This window comes from Prionailurus bengalensis, chromosome D2, assembly GCF_016509475.1.
Source record: "Prionailurus bengalensis isolate Pbe53 chromosome D2, Fcat_Pben_1.1_paternal_pri, whole genome shotgun sequence".
Taxonomy (NCBI): Eukaryota; Metazoa; Chordata; class Mammalia; order Carnivora; family Felidae; genus Prionailurus; species Prionailurus bengalensis.
The window spans coordinates 15,398,051-15,416,852 of NC_057351.1; the positions used below are offsets into that span (position 1 = coordinate 15,398,051).

The following is an 18,802-nucleotide window of genomic DNA, read 5'->3' on the forward strand; positions in this document are numbered from 1 at the left end:
ACAGAAGCAGTGCCAGCAGAGGAGGGGCAGAGAGAGAGAGAAACAGAGAATCTCAAGCAGGTTCCGCACTATCAGCGTGGAGCCCGACGTGGGGCTCAAACCCACAACTGTGAGATCATGACCTGAGTGGAAATCAAGAGTCGGACACTTAACTGACTGAGCCACCTAGGCGCACCGCGTTAACGACGCTCAAAAATAAGTTTGTGGAATAAAAGTGCAATAATACAACTCAGAATGAAATATGAATGAGAGAATGACTCTTACCTGTGTAAGGTCAAGTGCACTGGTGTCCTGTAAATGGGGCAAGAATGGAAGAAAAGCCATATCATTCACAGAGATCATGATTATGTATGTCAAGTTTTCTCGTACCTGTGCTTCAAACCTGCCCAATATAAGTTACCATGTACACGAAGTGCTTTGGGGTGCATTTCATTTTCTCCTATAGGCCGGTAGGAAAAAAGTAAATTCAGAGAAACTTTTGCTCATAATCTGTTAAACCTTATTAGACAGTGTATGCTAAGGGGAAAATACGGATTTTAAATTCAAAAGGCCAGACCCTTCCACTGGAGAGGCTGCTTTGGAGACCCAGTGTTCTTATTTGTATAAAAAAGGAGAAATTACACCTGCATAGCCAGGTTGTGTGCCGTTAAGTGAGATGCTATCACTTTTCAATGTGATTAACATTACATAAGCAGATGATGTTTTGAAATCAAAATTCTCTGAGAGAAAACAGTGCTGCTTCATTGAAAGGTATTCCACTGCTTTTAAAATCCAGCTGGCCAGACAGGTCATAAGAAAAATTTTATCGGTATGGATCTGTCTTAAAACAAATTGAGTCTCCTTGGAATATAAAATGGTTACAGTAAAAACCTCTGTTGTGCCCACAAAATCAAACATGTATAAATTATTCTAACACATTTTCCCCATACTGTACCCTGGGCCAATACACTTCTTCTAGATTCTCTGTGTGACCCTTGAAAGGTGGTCGACTGCAGTGCTGTCGAAGGCCTGGAATTGGGGACGAGGAGAGAAATTGTCCTGTAAAATAATACAGAGCTAAAACCCCTCAGTGTCTCAGGAGACCAATTCTACTCCTTGATTTCCTTCTGCTGTGTGACCTTGGTCATGTCTCATATTCTATTTCTCCATCTTTAAGTTTGGATTCATTTCAAGGGGGTGATTATCAAATGGATGTGTGGCCATCATCAGGAAATGGGATGTATAATAAGTCAGCTTTATAAATAAACATGTTAATCATTGTAATGATTATTTCTTCCCAGACATTTAATCTGGTGAAGTCTAGCAGATATAGAAGCCTCCTCCTAGGGTAAATAGCTGGGGACAGATGTACCTTTAAGCTCCTGTTCCAGAATTCTGTCTGGGAGAATTAGCGTGGGGTAGAGGAGGGGCTGGAGGGGCATCTCCATGCCTTTCCCGAAAAAACAAACAAACCCCACTCTACGACTTACGTGAAAATGACAATAATTCACAAACTTTAAAATGCCTTCTCTTGTATTATTTCTTTGGGTCACATCACGGCCCTTGATATAACCCACTGGCGAGAGGCAATGATCGTTTAGATTTCCAGCCTTCATGTTGTGGATGCTCTCTCCCCCGTCGGCATCTCTGTCACTGTGTGTGTGACCCACTAACAGAAGCACACCGAGGAGGGTGCTTCTCCAAAGCTCAAGGGCAGCTGGCTGGGGCCGAGCCCTGCCTCACACATCTTGCGTCTCCAACACATGACATGCATGCGTGAGGTCCAAACGTCCGTGGAAGGGATCTGCTCTGAGCTCAGCTTTTTTTTTTTTTAATTTTTTTTTAATGTTTATTTATTTTTGAGACAGAGAGAGACAGAGCATGAATGGGGGAGGGTCAGAGAGAGGGAGACACAGAATCCGAAACAGGCTCCAGGCTCTGAGCTGTCAGCACAGAGCCCGACGCGGGGCTCGAACTCACGAACCACGAGATCATAACCTGAGCCGAAGTCGGCCGCTCAACCGATTGAGTCACCCAGGCGCCCCTCTGAGCTCAGCTTTAACCATTTTCTGGTGTTCTCCTCCTTCTGTGGCCCTGGGCAATTCGGTAACGATCTTAACTACGACCTCTGAAGGGAATACAATTTATAAAATCCACACACACATCCCAGAGTGTGCGTCTGAAAGCCCACCTGCAGCTTGAATCAAAAGCCCTGGCTAAAACCTATGTCTGCCTAATTGTAGTCCACTCCATGGCCAGGGACTGATTCTCTCCTGTCAGTCCCCTCCTGGTGGCCTCATTGCACACATACGTAAAACGCCGGCCCAGTGTCTGGCACGCAGGTCCAATGAAGGCAGTGGCCATATGAAAACACAGCACAAAGAAATGTCTAGCAAAGTTATTTTAAAACACTGTCACTGGATAGCCCTAAACATAATAATGATAATACACGCGGTTTTCTGGGGGAATCCAGTTAGTCGGATTCTTTGGGACAGCTGAGTGGTGTTTCTCAAAAGACTCCTATCAGATAAAGGAGGAAAACTGGAGGGCCAGGAGGCCCAATCTTTACAATATGTTGTGCATTTAGACTTTGCTGTGCATGTTGTAAAGCAAGCTGACATTTTCTTTCAGTGCAGCTTTCCCACTGCAGGGAACCGTTTTTTTGTTAATTTATTTATTTTAGAGAGACAGAGCACAAGTGGGTATGAGGAGAGGGAGAGAGAGATAGAGAGAGAGAAGGAGAATCCCAAGCAGGCTCTGCCCTGTCAGCATAGAGCTTGATGCAGGGATCAAGCTCACAAACCGTGAGATCACGACCTGAGCTGAAGTCAGACACTTAACCGACTGAGCCACCCAGGCGCCCCTGCAGGGGACTGTTTTTAATGTGTCCCCTTCACATAGTAGCCGGGCCTCTCCTTCATTTCCTCTGACCTCCTGGTAAACAGCTTCTTCCTTAGCTCCTGTCCCCATCACTTTTCACCTGAATGGGACTGTGGGTAGCTGACTTCCCGGCCCCAGCCCCTTCTTTGCTCCCCCAAAGCTGCAGGGGAATCGTCCTTAACTGCAACTTTACTCGTGTTTTCCTGAGACTCAAAAGTCCCCACTGCCTGCCTGTTACCTACAAGATTAAGTTCATGTGTCTCCGTGAGAGTCAGGTTTCCACTCGAGCCGGCCTGCCCTGAGTCCTCTCTCCTCTGGCCCAGGCTTCCGGGCCTGGATGGCACCTTCCCCACAGGGTTCTCTGGAATGGAAGCGGGGACACTTTGGGTGGATTTTGGTTATCGGACCTTCTGTTTCAGCCAGCCATTCTCTTTAGCTTCCCGACCATTCCAAGAGGATGTCAGCTCTACCTCTAGCCTGGCTGGACCACCAAAGAGGGGGCCTGCGCAGACCGACCACACAGAATATCTCCATTCCTAGGCTTAAGTCACTGCTGCTCAGTCCACAATAATTTTCAGAACTGGGTGGAGAAAAACGATCCATAGCAAGGATTTCCTCAAAGGGATAAAGTTCTCCTGCTCTCAAGACTCTCCAAACTCTGCCCTTGAGAGACACGAGACCTCTAGAGAACCACATTCCTAACTAAGGTCGAATTGGTTCAGCCCCCTACAGAAATGCTTTCTCTTTGTTGTGCTTTGGCCATATTAGAACAGCTCGTACTTTCTGGGCAATTCTCTTAAGGATAGTGTTCACCATGTTGCACCGTGTACCTTTTATTAGGGTCCTGGGAACATTCTCTTTCTGGTGTCTTCACTTGAAATAGCCAAGATCCTGCCAAGCAATTATTTTGTTGTTGTGTTAAGGACACAAGAAACTATTCAAGGTTTCTTTCTACATTGTCTTCTAGAAAGCCCCAGGGAAGTCTGTGGCCTACCTTTAGTAAATATATAGGGTATCACAGAATGCAACTAGGGTCTCTTGACATTATTCTCTCTGGCTTCATCATATTTTTTCTTGTCCCCCATTTTACTTAAATTTTATCATTTGCCATTGTTCTGTGCACGCCTTTTTAAATTAACTTCATTCCTTTCGGGAATTAAGTGTGAATAAATGAGCCAGGCCTGGCCTGTCGCTGGCAAACAGCGCTGAAAGGGGAGCAGCGCTTGCTCACTGGGGGAACCAGCAAAGGGAGGAAGGAAGGGTCAGTGGTCAGGAGAGCTGCCCGGTACGGCAGCAAGGGCTGCCCCACATTGTGGCCGCATGCAGGAAATTGCTGCATGCCCTCTGTGGCGAGACACCTGGGACCTTCTAGATACATTTTCAGTTCAAAAAATTAATTTCCACTGCTTTAATTAGGCATTCTCATCTATCAGCACTCAGGCTCTAAGACACTCTAATAATTTAAATTTAAAAATTATTTAATGAAGGCGTTCCTGTGTCCCACTGACTTAGACCATGAGAACATCACAACATAAAAGATGCCAAGGGTCAGTTTCAGTGGAAACACCGGACAGAAACGGCCAGCCAGGTCCTCCCTCACTGACACCAATGGTGTAGGTCACGGCGTAGGGGCAGTTGACTCTTGGTGTTCCCTTTGGAGGGAATGTGCTCCAAACCCGGTGAGCCTCTCGGAGGAGAATATATGGTCTTGCTTTGCATTTGAGCAGCAGAGTAGTGCATGTACAGGACGACTGGGTTTTTTTATTTTTGTATTCTTTTGCAATGTGATCCTGACTATGAATCTTTTGTTCCTAAAAGGAGGTGCAGAGGCCTACCTTAACTGAGTGTTTATCAAAAACCTTTGGCAATTAGGGTGTCCCTGTCGAGCAGCCGTCCCTCATGGCACACTGTTTCCTCAACTGTCTTTGTCAGTGCCGAGATGCACCCATGTTCCTCATGGTGTGGGACTTTACTACTCACATGATAGAAATCGAAACTCCTCATTTTATTGTGTGTATACACACACACACACACACACACACACACACACACATACACACACACACACACACTGAAACACACACACCTTCCAGTTTGTTTGATGTAAGGGGGAAAAACCCCTTACATTCAGCCCAATGTAAAGGGGGAAAAAAAAAAACCCTTACATTCAGCTCAACATGGTAAATGCCAGACCTGGATGGAGAAGTATGGAGAAAGAAATTGTAAAGAAATGCAGATTTTTGAAGCATGTCATTTGACCGGTTTTGTTAACCTATTGGAGGTGAAAATCCTCCTTTATGCTTCTTCCTTGTGGAGTCTAAGCAATCTCACTTTGTTCACTGAAAGAGGGTTTCTTCCCGAATTACATTATTACTTGCAGAAAACCAGTGTTGTCCCTGTGCCATTTAGTAGGATGAGACATCTCCCACCCCCGGAGTCTAGTGCCTGCACGTCCAAGGGTCCCAGTGGGCGGATCAGTTAGGACACTGTGGCCATTACTCACTCTGGAGGCCCCAGAGCATGCAGTGTGAATTACTCATTGCTGATAATTCATGTACGTATTTCTATACATCTGTACCAGAGGGAATAAAAGCTTTTTATTGCAGCATGAGCTAAGAGACCCTTGAAAGGTTTTAAAAAGGAGTGCTTTCAGCTAAAACCCAAAGCAGTGAGGTCTTGGGGAAAGACAAATGGAATCAAAGATGTGGGATCAGCCCTTCACTGTTACACTTCATGTAACACTGCCTGCTTGCTTTCCCCATCCTGATCTTGAGTTCTGTTTCATTGACTGTTATCCTAACAGTTCTGTATGTACATTATTACTTGAAGGTTGTAGTTTCCCATTTCTGACTTGTTATGACCATCTCATTTATGGGTTCTGTGGAGAGGCTTAGTACAAACATTGATTTTCTTTGTCTGCCAGACACGCAATATAATCTGCCATGCATTTTCTCAATAGAGTTTCCCTTGCCTGTGCATGCAGTGACCTGGATAAAAATCTTCCCTTCATTTACCCATTCAGGCATTGCACCAACTACTCTGTCGGCACCTACTAAGTAGCAGCCACTGTAAATAATGATAAGGGATGTTGGAAAAAATGAATGGTATGGGAATGGATGTCAGGAAAGTGTTTATGTCTGAATTCAGTCTCAAAAGATGTGTAAAAGGATTCGGAGACTTACCCTTTTGGCCATGACTGAGTAACCAGTACTGGACTATACTTCCTGCCATAAACAATTATGAAACTAGGGAAAATATCTTAATCAACTGCTTTCAGATCTTGAACAGACAGTGCAAGCCTCTGATCAACAAGAGAAAGGAGAGACACAAGTAAGCTCCATAATTACCCTTCCTTTCTTCCTGGAGACCCTTTCTTATCTGTAGTATGGGGGTTGGGGGCAACATCCAAATAGAGTACAGTTGTCTTGCTGAGCTATGGAGGCAGAATCAGAGTTCTCAGCTGCTAAGGTAGCTGGGTTTTGTGGGTCAGAGTATCAGAAAGAAATGAATTTCACAAGGAAGGCACTGTAAAAATCTGTACAGGGATCCTCTTTAGTAATTGGATGAATATTAACCTGCTGACTGTTAGAGGCAAGTCCTGACAGAGAATAGTAACTGTGGAGGTCTGAACGAAATAGAAAACATGGAGGCTGTAAGGTGTCGAGATGTAGAAATTCCAATCATCCAGCAGAGACACCTTATTGAACATCCCAGGAATTCAACCAAGACCCCAGAAAGACCAAGCTTTAGGAGTAGAGATATTATCACCCCACAGGTCTACTCTAGACACTCTAAAAACAAGTTAAGACTCTTAAATACAGATAACAAACTGAGGGTTGCTGGTAGGGTGTTGGGTGGGGGAGATGCACTAAAGGGGTGAGGGGCATTAAGGAGGACACTTGTTGGGATGGGCACTGGGTGTTACATGTAAGTGATGAATCGCTAAATTCTATTCCTGAAATCGCTATTACACTATATGTTAACTAACTTGGATTTAAATTTTTAAAAAAGTTTCAAAAGGATCAAGCTGGCAGGCTGATGTGCAAATAAATTAACTACTTAACAGAACAAAACTCTTTGAAAAGACCAAAAACAAACAAACAAACAAACAAAGAAGTCCAGATTGTCAACACTATAGCATCAACAATATCCAGCATATAATAAAAGTTTCTAGATATGAAAATAAGAAGAAAAAGTGGTCCATAACCAGGAAAAGAAAACAATAAATGGAAACACACCCAAAGATGTTGGAGGTAACAGAAAAGAAGTTTCAAACAGATATTAATATGCTTAGGAATTCAGAGGAAAAATTATCATAATGAGTGAACTGATGGAGACTATCATTGGAAAGAGCCAGAAAGTCTAAAAATAAAATCCAATGTCTGAAATGAAAAATTCAGAGGATGGAAGAAAAGATCAATGAACTTGAAGACAAGGCAATAGAAGCTGTCCAAACTGAGGCAAATAATAAAAGGTTAAAGAAAATAGAAACTCAGTGATCTATGGGGACAATATCAAGCATTCTAATATATGTGTAAAATTGGAATCCAAAAGGAAAAGTGATAAATAGGGGCAGAAAAAAATTGAAAAAATATTCTTCAGAAACTTTCAAAATTTGATGGAAAATATCAATCCATAAATCCCAGGAGCTCAGCACACCCCAAGCCAGATAAACACAAAGAAAACCAAACCTAAGCACATAATCCTCAGACTGGTGAAAATTAAAGAAAGAAAAATCAAAGAGCATCTGAGATTTTTCTATAATCATTTTGTCAAGATCATGAGAAAGTTTGAAAAACACTTTACAGACAGGGGAAAAGCATGTGAATTATTAAAATATCCTAAGAAGTAATGCAAGTCAGAACACAGTGAAATGATATTTTTTAAGGGCCAAAAGAAAACTATCAACCCAGAATTCTACAGCTAAGGAAAATATCCTTCAAAATTGAAGGCAAAATTTACATATTTCCAGAAAAACAAAAGTTGACATGATGACCAGCTAACCTCCACTGTAACAAATGTTAAAGGTAATCCTTCAGTTTGAAAGCAAATGATAACATAGAAAATCGATTCTACATAAAACAATGAAGATTGCCAGAAATGGCAAATATGTTAGCAAAGATGTTCTTTTCTTTTTAAAAACTTTACTGTTTAGAGCAGAATAATGACGGTCTATTATGGGGGTTAAATATACGTTAAAGTAAAATGTTTGACAACAATAATGGCAAGGACATGAAGGAGTCAATATACCATTTTAATAATCTCACAACATTACAGGAAGAGTGGTATGAAATCCATCTATTGCAGATTGCAAGAAGATGAAAATGCACATTGTAATCCCTAGCCAAAATAAAGATATTTTATAATGATTGAAGTGTCAATTGATCATGAAGATAAAACAGTCTCAAATGGCATACACCTAATAACAGAGGTTTAAGGAATAAAAACTAGGTGAGTTAAAAAATAGTCGAACTGAAGGAAAATTAAAAACACCAGTATAAAAAATGTATGGGATACAACCAAAGCAATGTGTAGAGAAAAACTTACAGCTCTAAAGGTTTATAATAGCAAAGAAGAAAGGTTTAAATCAATGATCTAAGCAAGGAGTTGGCAAACTATGGCTATGAGCTTAGAATGGCTTTTATATTAAAGGGAGGGAGACGGAGAAGGAGGGAAAGAAGAGAAAGAGAGGGGACGAGGAGGCAGCAGTAATATAGACCATATGTGGCCCCCAAATCTTAAAATATTTACTCTCTGACCTTTTGCAAAATACAAATTGGCAACTCCTAACCTACACTTTCACCTGAAGAAACTAGAAAAAGAAGATGAAATAAAACCCGAAGCAAATGAAAGAAGAAAATTAAAAAAAAAAAAATGAGAGCAGGAAATCTATGGATCATAAAATAAAGAAACAATGGAGGAAAATAATCATGAAATCAAATCTTGATTCTGAGGAAAAACCTATAAAATTGAAGAAAAAAAACTACCCAGACTGATCCAGAAAAAAAAAAAAAAGATAAAACACAGATTATCAAGATCAGGAATTAAGGAGGGGACATTACTACAGATCTTAAAGCATTATAATAATAAGGACATTTTATAAATTTGACAAGTTAGGTGAAATTAAAAACTCATTGAAAAATATAACTTTCCAAATTTGACACCAGAAGAAACAGAAAATCTGAATAGACCTATATGTGCTAAAGCAATTGAATTCATAAGGAAAAACAAAACAGAACAAAAACAAAACATCTTGGCCACAGAGAGAACTCTAGAATCCCTGTCACCATTAATCATGCAAACTGTTTAAACTCTATTACACATGTAAGCAAGGATTATGACCAATATTGCCTTAACTCTTTTGGAAAATAGAAGAGAAAACACTTTCCAATTCATTTCATAAATTCCACATGTATACCAGACAAGGACATCACAGGGAAATAAACCTATAGGCCAATATACCTTGTGAATGTATATATGCAAAAATCCCCAAAAAAATACTAGAAAACCACATCCAGCAATATATAAACCTGTCGTGTTTCTCCCGGTCATGAAAGATTGGTTTAATATGTGGAAATTCATCAATAGGGTTTACCATATCAACAGAATAAACGGGAAAAACAGTAAAAGCGTTTGCTAGAATTAAATACCTATTTCTGATTTTAATATAAATTCTTAGATAACTGGAAATAGAAGAAGACTTTCTCCTTCTGACAAAGAGCGGTTATGAGAAACCTACAGCTAGTGTCCTTACGTAATGCTAAAAGACTGAATACTTTCCCCTAAACTCACATTTATTTAACATTGTACAGGAGGTTCCAGCCTATGCAATAAATGGCCAAAAATAGAATAAAGTCGTAAAGATTTTTAAACTCCCCAAAAGTGTTACCTACACTAACTGTCCCTGCTTTTTTCTCTCCCCTACTGTTGGCTCCAAGCAGGCATCCCCTCCCCCACTCATCACTACACCTACACCTCTCTTGCAGAGATAATCATTCACTTCTGTATAGCCAAATCTCACAGTTAATTCCCCAGGTAATTTGACCTATAAGCATCATTTAACATAGCTGATGTTCCCTCTTCCTTGAAACTCTTTTTTTCTTTTTTAACTTGCCTTTTGCTTCTTTCTGGTTTTCTTCTGACCTCACAGGCCACTTCTAGCCAATCATTTTTTTGGGAGAACCTCACCTCCCCAGCCTCTGAATGGAATGCTCAGAGCTCAGCTCTCAGACCTGTCCTTTCTCCCAGATTACTTTAAATCGCCCCTATATCCTGATAATTCTCTCAGATGTTATGAATTTCTGCCAGAACCCTTCCCCTGAACTCCAGATTTCTTAATCCAACTGTCTACTTGACATCTCCATTTTGATTAATAGCGAACAGCTAAAACTTCACATATGGAAGAAAAACTTCCTGATCTTCCCCTCAGCCCACCCAAAGGCTGCTCGCCCTGCAATCTTCTCCATCTCCGTGGACAGTCTTTTCACTTTTCACCTTGCTCAGGTCAGAAAACTTCACACCATTCTTCATGAATCTTTTCAACATCTCCCATCCAAATTGGTTCCCAAATCCTAACAGACTACCTTCAGAGAGATCCAGATGTGATCATTTCTCCATACTTTCCCCAATGGCCTTTATCCAAATCACCACTGTGTCATGTGTGTTAACTAACAGCCTCCTAACTGATGTCCTGGCTCCCACCCCTGCTTCTATAGTCCGTTCTCTGGATAGCAGCCAGCATGATCTCCTCCAACAGAAGTCAAACCACATTTCTCCTAAGCTAAAAACATCCAAGGGTTCTGAGGGACCACTCCGAGTAGGATCTTTCGCTTTTCCTGTTTCTGGTTCCTATGATCCGTGCAACTACCAGAGTACTTGTAAAATACGCTAGCATGTATTCACAAAGTGTGCAGCTGGTTTTTTGAAGCTAGATGCAGGATATTCCATTTATTCCTGTTAGTTTTTCAGCATGTTAGTTTCAGTCCACCATCCTGTCTGCTGAGATCGTTTTAGGTCACAACTCTGCACTCCAGACAGTGCCAGTAACTTATGTCGTTGGCACACTGTGTATGTTCCCCTTTAAATCATTGACAAAAACGTTGAGCACCCCCCCCCCCAACATCCATGCTCTCAGTCATGTGAGGTGAGGTGGCATGCATGGTCTGCCCTTATGGTTAGGCAACGGAGCTCTTCCAGAAAAGAAGAAGGGAGCTTTCCATCCTGAAAAACACATCAGCACGCACCTACTTGCTCTCAGACATCTCCACCTGCCACCTTTGTTTAGCCTCCTCTCTGCTCAGCTGTGACCTGCAGGTTTCTGGTAAAGGTAACTCAAGAGTATAACTGTACTGCCTTTCAACTTGGTGTCCATGAGCACCGTGAAAGTCTGTCTCCTCTCTCTCTCTCTCTCTCTCTCTCTCTCTCACACACACACACACACACACACACACACACACACACACACACACATGAATGGGGAGGAGCTGAGAATCAGAATGGATATGAATGAAGAAAAGAGTTAATGACAATGAGAATGGTGACTTATTTGGGAATTTAAGAATTAAACTATCCTCCTGATTCCCAGACTTTCTTCGGTGTCTTCCCCTCCAGGGAAGGCCGGGGAAAATCCATTGTGAACAAAGGTTAACCCAGTGACTCCTTGTATAACTTCCATCTTGTATGTGCTCTGCCAGGAACCTACTGCCAGCAGAGAGAGGTCGAGGCCATCATGGAAGGTGATGAGGACGACAGAGGCTGTTGCTGCTGTAAACCGGGCCACCTGCCGCACCTGTTGTCCTGCAATGCCGCATTCAACCTCCGCTGGCTCACCTGGGAGATCACACGAACACAGTACATCCTGGAGGGCTACAGCATCATAGACAACAACGCAGCCACCATGCTACAGGTTTTTGACCTGCGTAGGATCCTCATCCGATACTACATCAAGGTATCGCTGCTCTGGGCCCCGGGACACTTGTCTGAGTAATCATTCGGGGCTGGCTCAAGAGGCTCCCAGAGAGATTTGCAAAAGACTAGATGCTGCAGCTTCTCCTCATCTTCTGAATCTGAGACCCAGCTAGGTTTGGGAACCACTGGTTTTGCGAAAAATCCTCAAGGGCTTTGAGGTAACCTGGAGCTCACGCTTTGAGTCACATCCTAAGCGTGGCCACTAATAGACAGTTCCTTTCCTTCCCTAAATCTGTGTCTTCCTTTCTAACACAGCACAGCTATGGTGATGCTGGTGACGATAAATTGAAATGTCCTGGAAATATCACCAAACCTCAGCATTTACGTGCGACAAGTTACCGATTTAGATGTTCTGCAATTTCCACCCTAGAACCAGAATTATTTTTTGAGCCTAAAATAAAAACTCAAAAGTATAGCAAAATGATCCAGTTAGGATTAGTTATGACGGCCTTTCTTCCTCACTCGTTTGGGACTAATGACATAGTTTTCCTGTTGCTCTGGGGCCGCGTCTGCCTAACCCATATTCAACCTCAGAAAATGTGCCGGTTTGGAGTGAAGTGTCCTGGGAAACAAATATGAACCTTGAGCGAGGGTGCAGAGGGACAGTTGGGTCTAATGGGGGCAGTCTTTGCACGGGCTTCTGTTCAGAGGGAGCACTTTGCATGGTGGGAACCCTGGGTCCTGGTCCTCACAGGGGTCCACATTTTAATGGCATTTAAAACAAGGATGCTCATCCATCTGAGATCCCAGACTCCCTGCCAGCTGAGGCTGTGAGAGGTGGCCCAGCAGAAATGAGGAAATACAAAGTAGGCAGATAACACAGGTGCCTGAAGCTTCAGGAGTCTCAACCAACTAAAAGAAAGACGTTTAGAAATTTGGAATAGCTACCGAGGAGAGCCCCATGTGTGCGTCAATACTGCTCAAGTTTACAGGAAATAGAAGACAGACTGTAAAGAGTTCAGAAGGTTAAATAATTCTTGAGTATCACACCCAAGGCAGGTGTAATGAGAAATGTTCGTGAGACCCTTTCCTGTGCGGAATATTCAAAACAGATTTAGTGGTTCGTATTCACCACCTTCATGTATGCCAAAGGGGTGCAGGAATTTACAGCCCTGCCTCATGCAAAACTGTGGCTGTTTTGCCCAGCCTTGCATACATCGGGGAAGATTTGGGAAAGCACATCAGGGAGTGGTGACCTCCTGCCTCATGATTCCACGGTCTGCTCCCTTGGCCATTATAAACTGCGCTGCAAGACGTTTCATACAGAGTCAGCCCTGGGCAGACTCGGCGTCCCAACTGGGGGTAGATTTGGGGGGGTCACGAGTAACTGTGGCACGCTGGCACGAGAAGTGTGTTTCTGTCTGTCACACGTGAATGAAAAACGGAGGGGTTCTGTTCTGTGGGTCTGTTCCAGGAAGTCCTAGGGACCCAGGTTCCTTCCAGCTGCCAGCCCTACCATTTTAAGTGACTCCCCTGCTTCATGTTCCAAGAGGTAAGCCCCAGGCTCCAGTGGATGGAGGAGAGGACACAGGAAACGAAGACCAAGGGCATGCACCAGTGGTCCCCTCGAAATGCTCCTGGAAGCTGCCACATTACATTCCTGGTGTCTCCCAGGGGCCGGAAGGTTGTCCTGTGCCAGCAGTGAGGGGTTAGGAAAGTGCATTCTGAGCCGCCTTGAACCCAGAGAGAAACCATCTGGAACTTTCCACCGTTGTTTCCAGTAGAGTTTCCACACTGCCACCCATCTCCCCCTTTGCACACGCATTCCGGTACCCCCCGCCCCCACCCCTGCCAGACTTCCTCCTCCTGCCCTTCTCTCCTCATGCTCCCTGTGCTCACAGGCTCCCTTGGGGCCCTTGCCCGGCGTGCACTTCACCTGCATCTTCCGGCACCTCCCTCGGCACGGGAGCCACGCACGCCTGACTCCTCTTTGGGTCCCCAGCCTTCGGTGTGGCGACCTGTGTGTTGAGGTATCCAGGGAATTTTTTGGACTGAATGAACAAAGGTCCCAGGTAATGTGGATCCGGGGTCCGGGCCATAGAGTCCGGGCGGATGAGATCCAGATGTGTTCAACACTGAGCCACATCTCTGTGAATCGGGAGCTCCCCATAAACAGCCTTCCCGTGAGCGAGACTTGTGGGCAGACCCAGCCGCACATGAGGGAGCCAGCAGGCCGCCACGAGTGAGAGAAGAGAGAGGGAAAGGATGAGGTGCCCTTTCAGGGTCTCCCCTCTCGGCTTTTCCAGAGGCCTTGGGGGCACCACTCCGGGACCTGCTTTTCGAGGCCCCCCTCCCTTGAGCTGGTAATTAGATTGATACTCACTTTCCTCTTCTCCTGCCTCCCAATCCCCCGTATGTTTTCTAAAATGACAGTTTACCAGTTTCCTGATAAACAAGTCCAGGATAATGTGCAAGCAGCCGAGGCTGAAGGAGCTCCCCCCGCCCCACCCCGCCCAGAACCTGCCAGATAATATTTAGTTTGTGGGAAAACAATGCCCTTAACTCTGTTTTCCAAGAGCGGGGGGGAGTGTCAGGTGGGTAGGAGAGGCACCCGGCGCAATGCTTCGTTACCTGGCGGGGCGCTGCTCGCGAGCTGGGGGGCAGACCCCTGGCACCAGGCTCCCCGAGTAAGCTGGCTAATCAGAGACTTGCATGTCCTACCCAGAAATTCTGACTCCGTGGGCCTGGGGAGGGGCCCTAGCCCCCATATTTTTAAACTCATTTCCCAAGTGATTTGATACACAACTAAGCTTGGGCACCACTACGGACATATTCATGCTCAACAGAAACAGAATTCTCTTAAATTCCAAAATAGTGCTCAGGAGGGGCCCAGGTCGGGTGGCAGGTGGGTTAGTTCCCAGCAGCATCAACGGGCCTGTTCGTGCGGGGCTCTCTCTGCCTGCGGCACTCAGTGCTTGCCCGCCCTGTGCTGTGGGGTAGCTCAGAACTTGCCCCCGTCCCCCCGTGGAGCTAGTTAAAGAAAATCTCAGGGGTACCCAGTGGCTATCAGAACAGAAGAAACAGCATTTGAGGGTAAAAACCTTGGTTACTCGGGAACAAGACTGCCTTTGTTATTCTGAATTGCTCAAAGTTTCAAGAGTTGGCTTTCATTCTTTTTGTCGTTATTATTGTTATTTTTATTGGGCAGGCAAATCAGAAAGGAAGAAAGGCGTGGAGTATTTCCATTACACAAAAGGATTTCTTTTTTTTTTTTTTTTAATCTCCTAATAAACTGGGTCAGTTCCCCCACCCTGTAGGAATATACTTGCAATCATTTCCTTCCTGACGACTGGAGGGTTTTCTCTGGTGCCTCCTCCAGCTCCCCTCCACTTATTTGTGTTGAAAACCCTCGGAGCAGTCAAGGAATCCGCTTTCTGCCAGGGCCTGGTTTTCCTGCTGCCGTCTTTCCTGTCCAAGCCTTTCAGAAAGGAGATGCGCTTATCGCTGGCCTTGCAGAATGAGAAACGGAAGACCGCACGTGTGGGTCTGCCTGCCAGGGCCCCCTTCCTAGAACGAGCTGTCTGATAGAATATGCTGATCTACAATGAAAATGAGAAACCAGGAGAATCCCTGCTGGAGGAGCCAGATACGGTGGATGAATTCAGAAGAGGTCTCGCTTTCCACGTGGTTCTGTGCCGTCCATTCATTCTCCCTGTCCTCACTTACCGGGTCGACTTAGTGTCGTATCCGTTTCATCCTGACAGATTCGGAAGGATTTCACACTGTTCGTGGACTCTGTCTCCCCGACGGGATTTCTGCCTACGCGAAATGGGAATGGAGTATGGTTTGCCACCGTGGGGTGTGTTGTGTTTTCTCCGGGGCGAGGAGAGCGGGTTCCCCTCGTGCACTGGGGAGCCGAGCCGGGGCAGCACTGGGAAGTCAACACTGCAAGGTTCTGCCAGACCTGGAGGAGGAAGTTTCAACCTCTGGGATTCAGACTCCTCATTAACTATGCTGACTGCATCGGTCGAGGGGGTTATTTTCATTCCTCCCTAGAAATGAACGAAAAAGCAAACGCCCTCCAAGTTTTGTTTGTTGTTCCTATCTGGTACATGTGATTGGGACATATTGGGGAAAGACCAGACCAGATGTTTGCTAGAGCCAGATGTTCAGACGGACCCACTTTCTTCGTACCCTTTGTAACCGTCAGCTGAGACACCTTGCCTCTGGCCAGTCACAGAACCTCTTGTGCTTGTAACTTTGGGTCAGCTGTTTAAACCCCCCACGTTCATAAAAGCTTTAAATTATCCTGCCAGCAAGTCGGTCGTAGAAAACCCTCCAGATCCAGGGGCCTCTGGGTGGCTGTTGGTTAAGCGTCCAACTTCTGCTCAGGTCGTGATCTCAGGGTTCGTGAGTTCAAGCCCTGCTTGTGCTGACAGCTCAGAGCCTGGAGCCTGCTTCAGATTCTGTGTCTCCCTTTCTCTCTGTCCCCCGCCGGCTTGAACTCTGTCTCTCTGTCTCTCTCAAAAATAAACATTAAAAAAAAAAAAAAAAAACAACCCTCCAGATTCAGAACCGACATTTTTGAATATTGGAAGGCACTCTGGTGGCCGCCACAGACTCAGCGGTCTCCCGGCCCCACATGCCTTCTGTTCCCTCACCCCTACCCCTCACCCCTCACCTGGGCTGCTGCTAGCACGGACTCCCTGAGCCTCAAGCCCCTGCATGGGTAAGTCCTAGATCCAAGGACTTATATGCCAAATAGAGGTTGTGTGCCAGGCCACGTGCTGAGTTCTTTACACTCATTGTCTTGTTGAAATCTCCGAAAGATGAAGAGAAGCGGACTTTACCCCCGCCTCTGTCCTCTCTGCCTCCCACTCAGCCTCCTGTGGCCTCCTCCCTCTTCCTTCCCGCCCTGTCCCCTCCCTCCTTATACTGAAGGGGCTTCTCAAGGCTGACGGGGTTGTCCTGGGTGCAGCGCCGCAGGAACGATAGAGCGTGTGAACCGCGGACTTCCTTGTCCCCGCTCCACCACTTTGGCGTCGGGTGGGGGAGGCTTACAGAGAATATGCCCCAAAGAAGGCAGGCCACACGCCGTGAGCTGCACGCAGATTAGCCTTCCCGAAGTCCAGGCTGCCGTCGGGCCTAACAGCCGAGAACGGCTGAGTCCGGCCTTTGCCGTCATTTGGCCCGAATCCACGGACCCCGTGCGTCCACCCACTCACCTGCTCAGACTCCTCAGATAACCTGAAACCGGACACTCGTCAGCAAGCTCCAACCTTGGTGCTCCGGATCTCGTGTCCCAGCCGAAGGGAGGGAAGAGCAGGAGAGAGGGCAGGAGCCTGCCTGGAAAAGTGTGTCTCTGCCCGCTCAGTCACGGGGGTCAAGCCACCTACGCCCTGGCCAGGTCCGGGCCGTGTGGTTTCCTTTCTGCCCTCTCCCTTGGCAAGAATGTCTTTTTATAATCAGAGAGGGCCACGGGGTTTGGGGCCACGGGGGCGTGCATCGCTGCCTCTTTTGCACCAGACGCCGCCCTTCCCTGTTGTGGCGATTCCCAGGTGACATACAAGCCACGTTCCTGGGGCCGCCCCAGCCTCAGTGGCACTGAGTACCCCTTCCAGTTGCCTGCGATAATAAAGGGTACAGAAGGCTATAATGAAGGTATACTACCGCTGCTGCCGATGCACCCACGTCCGAGTTGGATTTTCGTTTTCTCTGCGACAGTTTGACTTCTCCAGGCCGGGCGCTAGCCTTTCTGAAGGACGCATTCATTCGCAAACTGCAAGATGGCTTTCAGTAAAGCTGTGACTTAGAAGAAGAAAGCCCGAGGGTGGCATTTTCCCCAGTTGGGGTATTCCTCAGTGGAGTGTCTGATGGAGGGGAAAACACGTGTTATTTTGAAGGCATCACAGATGTCCACTGTCTGGGCACCCCGGATGACGTGTGCATGTGTGTTTCAACAATTCTACATCATAAGTACTTTCCATAAGAGTTTTGTTGTTTTTGGGGGCGCCTGGGTGGCTCAGTCGGTTGAACATCTGATTTCGGTTCAGGTCATGATCTCGAGGTCCGTGAGTTCGAGGCCCATATCGGGCTCTCTGCTGACAGCTCTGAGCCTGGAGCCCGCTTCAGATTCTGTGTCTCCCTCTCTCTCTGCCCCTCCCCCGCCTCAAAAATCAATAAACATTAAAAAAAACGTTTTTTGAGAATTTTGTTGTTTTTGTTGATTAAACAGTCTTTAGCTGGGGTCTCGGGAGAGGGTCTGCCCCAGTGTCTTTCAGCAGGATCAGCCACCCGTGGCCTCCACAGGAGCCTGTGGCAACCCAAGGGTGTTCTTGTGTGTCTCTCTCTGAAGGGGTAGGGCTGGCTGTCATTCTTCCTCACCATGGAAATTCTGTTCTGGTACATTCTGTTAGCGTCCTGTTCTTCCCACTTCCCTCATCCCTGTGGTGACCCTTAAGACAGGACACTTTAGAATGTCTCAAGTAAGTCCTAAGCATTAAACCTGGCAGGAAATGCCATGAAACCAAGTATGTCTCATACTTCCCTGACATTGATTGACTTCATGAAATACAATAAATAAGAAGTCTTTGCGTCTTTCGAACGGCTCTAAGGGCTCAAAATCTCGCTTTCTGTCTGCAGAGCATCATATACTATATGGTAACGTCCCCCAAACTTCTCTTGTGGATCAAAAACGAATCACTTCTGAAGTCCCTGCAGCCTTTTGCGAAGTGGCATTACATTGAGCGTGACCTCGCAATGTTCAACATTAACACCGATGATGACTACGTCCCGTGTCTCCAGGGGATAACACGAGCCAGCTACTGTAACGTTTATCTAGAATGGATTCAGTACTGTGCGCGGAAAAGACAAGAGGTAGGTCCAGGAGGTGGGGGCTGGAGGTACTGAATTAAATTTAAAAAACAAGGAGCATTTATCAAGTCCGTCTCTTATACTGTATGGCAGACAGAACATTAGCATCCAGATAAATGTTTATTTAACACTTAGACAAAATTAAAAGGAAGAATTCACATAC

At 45.6% G+C, this 18,802-nt stretch overlaps 1 protein-coding gene across 4 annotated transcripts in view; it reads left to right on the forward strand.

Moving 5' to 3' along the window:
* Window positions 1-18,802, forward strand: part of PCNX2 (pecanex 2) — a 305,815-nt gene that overhangs the window by 257,085 nt on the left and 29,928 nt on the right. For all 4 annotated transcript variants that reach the window (XM_043596291.1, XM_043596295.1, XM_043596293.1 and 1 more), the window contains exons 26-27: window positions 11,553-11,806; window positions 18,409-18,642. In XM_043596291.1, coding sequence (XP_043452226.1) covers window positions 11,553-11,806; window positions 18,409-18,642 — 488 coding nt within the window. The remainder of the gene's footprint in view (window positions 1-11,552; window positions 11,807-18,408; window positions 18,643-18,802) is intronic.